This window comes from Somniosus microcephalus, chromosome 28, assembly GCF_052327205.1.
Source record: "Somniosus microcephalus isolate GS21.2 chromosome 28, FLI_Smic_1.0, whole genome shotgun sequence".
NCBI lineage: Eukaryota > Metazoa > Chordata > Chondrichthyes > Squaliformes > Somniosidae > Somniosus > Somniosus microcephalus.
Window position 1 is genome coordinate 46,928,124 of NC_141014.1, and position 3,921 is coordinate 46,932,044.

The 3,921-nt window shown below is 42.6% G+C and overlaps 1 protein-coding gene across 1 annotated transcript; it reads right to left on the bottom strand.

The window, feature by feature from the left end:
• Positions 1 to 1,396: 1,396 nt before the first annotated feature.
• LOC147099758 (ferritin heavy chain B-like) lies at positions 1,397 to 3,347 on the bottom strand. Its single transcript, XM_085969140.1, has 3 exons — positions 3,182 to 3,347; positions 2,313 to 2,459; positions 1,397 to 1,551 (listed from the first exon to the last, which is right to left on the bottom strand). The coding sequence occupies exons 1-3, from the start codon at positions 3,281 to 3,283 to the stop codon at positions 1,414 to 1,416; spliced, it is 387 nt and encodes a 128-aa protein (XP_085825266.1). The 5' UTR covers positions 3,284 to 3,347; the 3' UTR covers positions 1,397 to 1,413.
• Positions 3,348 to 3,921: the final 574 nt, after the last annotated feature.

Genomic DNA, 3,921 nt, shown 5'->3' on the forward strand with positions numbered 1-3,921 from the left:
AGAGTCACTACTGTCAGCACTAATTCAACCCCCTTCACCCTTGCCCATTTCTTTGTTTTAAACCACCACAGCTTAATGACTGTTTGCTGGCAGATGTTATAAAAAACCCTTTTCAGCAGGAACTGTTACCGAGAGCTCAGAAAACCATTAGAATCCTCTCCAGTGATGATTTGAAGATGTGGGCACAGCCATCCTGGGAGTGACTTCTGTATTTTGAACTTGGATCATATTACACAGCTGTGTATTGTGCAGTGGGATCTTAACCAGATCAGCTATTTAATTAAACAAAGACAAACCAGTTCAATGATGAATAACCTTTATTTCCATGTACTGTGACAGTTAGATGAGAAAACTGGGAAATAATGACAACCAAAGTATTCACCACCAGAAGTTGGTCACACTTCATTTGCAACCTGTATAGAACTAATGGTTCAAGAATCCCATTCAACTCAGGCTGTGCTTGTCAAACAGGTACTCTCCCATGCCATTCTCAGGGGCTCCCAGTCTCTTCAAGTTGGTGATGTGATCTCCAAGCTTCTTGATCATCTTCACTTGCTCATCCAAGTAGTGGGTCTCCAGGAAGTCACACAACTGAAAGTGAAAAACAAAGCACAATTAGCTCAGAGGAGACATCATCAAAGGCCTTCTGAGCTTCACCGCCCATGGAGATGGTCCTTTATCTTCTACTGGATGGGGTAACTGGTACAAGTGCTGCAGAGAAATAGGTGGATTGGACGTCAGATTAGATTTACTCCAGGAGTAATGCATTTACCAATTTAAAATTGGAAAGCAGAACCCCCTTCAGTTACAACTTATCCTTTGCTGTCCCAATTTCAATCTGCTTTATGCACTGGCCTCATCTCAGTGAGATCCTGATGTTGAAGTCTTTTGTGAAAGATCATCAGAAACCTATTGGGCATGGAGATATTGCTAAAGATCAGTGATCAGATTAAGCTCCCCAGATAGCCTTCAACTCACCCAAAACATGGCAAGTGTCAGCCATGGCTTACTGGTACCACTGCCAGTCAGAAGGCCCTGGGTTGTCCCATTTCAGAGAATGGAGTGAAAACCAACACTTCACTGCAGTACTGAGGGAGAGCTGCAATGTCAGAGGTATTGTCTTTTGGATAAAACAGTACACAAGGTCTTGTCTGCCCACATGGTACTATTTCAAAGAAAACAAACTGGAATGTCAGTGTCCTGGCCAATATTTATCACTAACCAACTTAATAAAACAGACTATCTGGTGATTTCTCTCATTTCTGCAGCAGGATCTTGGTGTGCAGATTGCCTGCCATGTTGCAAACATTACAATAATGACACTTCAAGAAGTACTGAATTGGCTGTAGTGTTTTTGGACACCGACGACAAGGAAGGCACTGTAGATATGCAAATCTTTCTTTAAATGAGACATTAGGAACTTACATGAGGGTCAGTGTTCCCAGTGGAGAGTTGGTGTAGATCCAACAGACTCTGGTTGACATCCTTCTCCAGCTGCAGAGCTCTCTGCATCACCACTAGGCCATTGCTCCACTCATCCTGCTCTGGTTTCTGAGAGTTTGTAGGGGTGGGGTATAGAGTAACATTGGAAGAAATTAGTTAACAGACTTGAACATTTCAGGAGTTAGTCAGATCACAACTCAATGTCATTCTTGATATTCTAAGCCAGGATTTTAACCAGACAGTTCATCAAGAATTCTCTTTGGAATGAGTTATTTGACTTGAAATCACAGCACTATAGGCTCTAAAGTGAGATCACCTAAAATGGAGCACAATATTCCAAATGAGGTCTATCTAGCAGTAATTGCAGTAACACTTCCTTGCTTTCTATTCTATGCCAGAACATGAAGCCCACCTTTCAATCAGCCTTTTGTCTCTGCAAGCTAGCTTCTAAATGACATCTGTACTGGGACACACCCCAAATCCCTACACTCTTACATCTGATGTGAACATCAACCACTTCCTTCCAGTCAACCCCCTAGCCAGTCTCCAATTTTGCCCTGGAGCTCACTATAGACCCTAGCTCAGCAGATCACTATTTGCACATTTAGATCATATGCACTAGTCACCATCCAGTGGTCTATTTTATACCAACTGCCTCCTACTCCACCCAGTTTTATTGGGGTCACAAGGTTGCTTCTAATGCACTTCCAATTTCTGCCAGCAATCTCCTGCCTTCTGAAAATCCATGCATACAACAATCATTGAGCCTCCTCTTGGAACAACTTCCATGACTCAGATAATCTAGTATGAGGTAACTAGCCTACTTTTCACAAAACCATGGCAATTCTTCAAAGTTTGCTGAATCTAACCTTGACATCCTCCAGGACAACACGCCCCCCACGCATATTCTGGAATTGCAGCAGTTTCTCAGCATGCTCACGTTCCTCATGTGACTGCTCCTTGAAGAACTCGGCAAAGTGACGCAGGGCAACATCATCCCGGTCAAAGTAATACGACTGCAGGTAGAGAGAAAAATGGAAAAGAGACAATTGAAATCTAGATCTGATCCATGGCCAACTCAAATGGTAGCAACACCAATACTTTCCAAATCCTTTTTGAATATGTTGGAAGCTCCTCATTGAAGTAGCTCAACAGAATAGGAGGTTATGTTACTAGAAAATATTAGCGAGCTTTAATGCTTTTTGGAATAAAGCTCTCAACTACACTTGGTCAAAATATCTGTGGTATCTTCTTTTGTTCCCAGATGAAAGTCTAAAAGCAGAGAAGGAAAAGAGCCAAATCTTTAAAATTAAATAGTTTAACACCATCCTCAGGTGAGAAAGACTAACAGGATTCACTCAATTAGAGGGGGATAAAAACTGGCCAGAACCAGCCAATGTTTCACTAACTAGTCACCCAATTCAATCTAATTGTTGCCATCCAAGTTGGAAGTTGACTAGTTTTAGTGAATCTTCAAGATGAACCCTCCATTACAAACTTGATGAAACCCTGGAGTTAGTTTCAAATATAAACACATCAGAATAGGACAGAGCTATTACAGAGCAGGAAAGAGTCCTTCTGCAAGATCACTGTCTTAAGAGCATTCACTGGATTAAGACTGGGGAGGGCTATAGAGAGACCCTCTAAAGCCCATTCATTGACCTAGAGAAATTCTACCTGCTTAGAATAAAATAACAGCCTTAATTTTGAAATAGGACCCCAAAAATACAAAACTCACCATGGAGAGATAAACATAGGAGGAATAGAGCTCCATGTTGATCTGCTTGTTGACAGCATCCTCACAGTCCTTGTGATAGTTCTGACGCACTTGGGAGGCCATCTTAACTCTTCCTGTTGCAAAGCACTGAGCTCAAACTCCACTGTAGTAACAACCTAACCTCTACCCTCACAAGCTCCTGCATTTCAACAGGGTCTGGCATGATCAATGATGATTGACAATCCCTGTGAGCCAGTCAGGATCTTCCATCAATCCAGGCACCAATTAACAAAGGAGAGGGGGCGGTGTGTGATACCCAGAGCCAATCAGAGCTTTGGAATACAGAGGTTTGGATGATTATTCTGTGATGTCATTGCTGTTGGTTTCTTTGACTTTCCTCAAACTGAATTTGAAAGCGTCTCTGTTCTCAGAATCAGAGTTTCACAACATATCTCAAAGAGCTCGATGAAATTCCACCCTACAGATGGTGTCGAGCACAGCCGGCTCTAAGTTAACCCGTCTCTCGGAGAATTGATGGGCATCTCGGTGGCTCCAGAATGAGTCCGTGATACCAAGGTTCACAATGTTGACCACAATAGATTGAAAGAGACTGACCTACACCAGTCAGTCTGCAGTGGATCTACAAAGCAGCCCACAACGAGTTGGGGAAATGGAAAGTGGATCAGTGGGGAGCTTCAGACAGAATCTGTTGCTCCGTCACTGTAAAGTGCGATGTGGACTTTTATCCCCATGAAATTTAA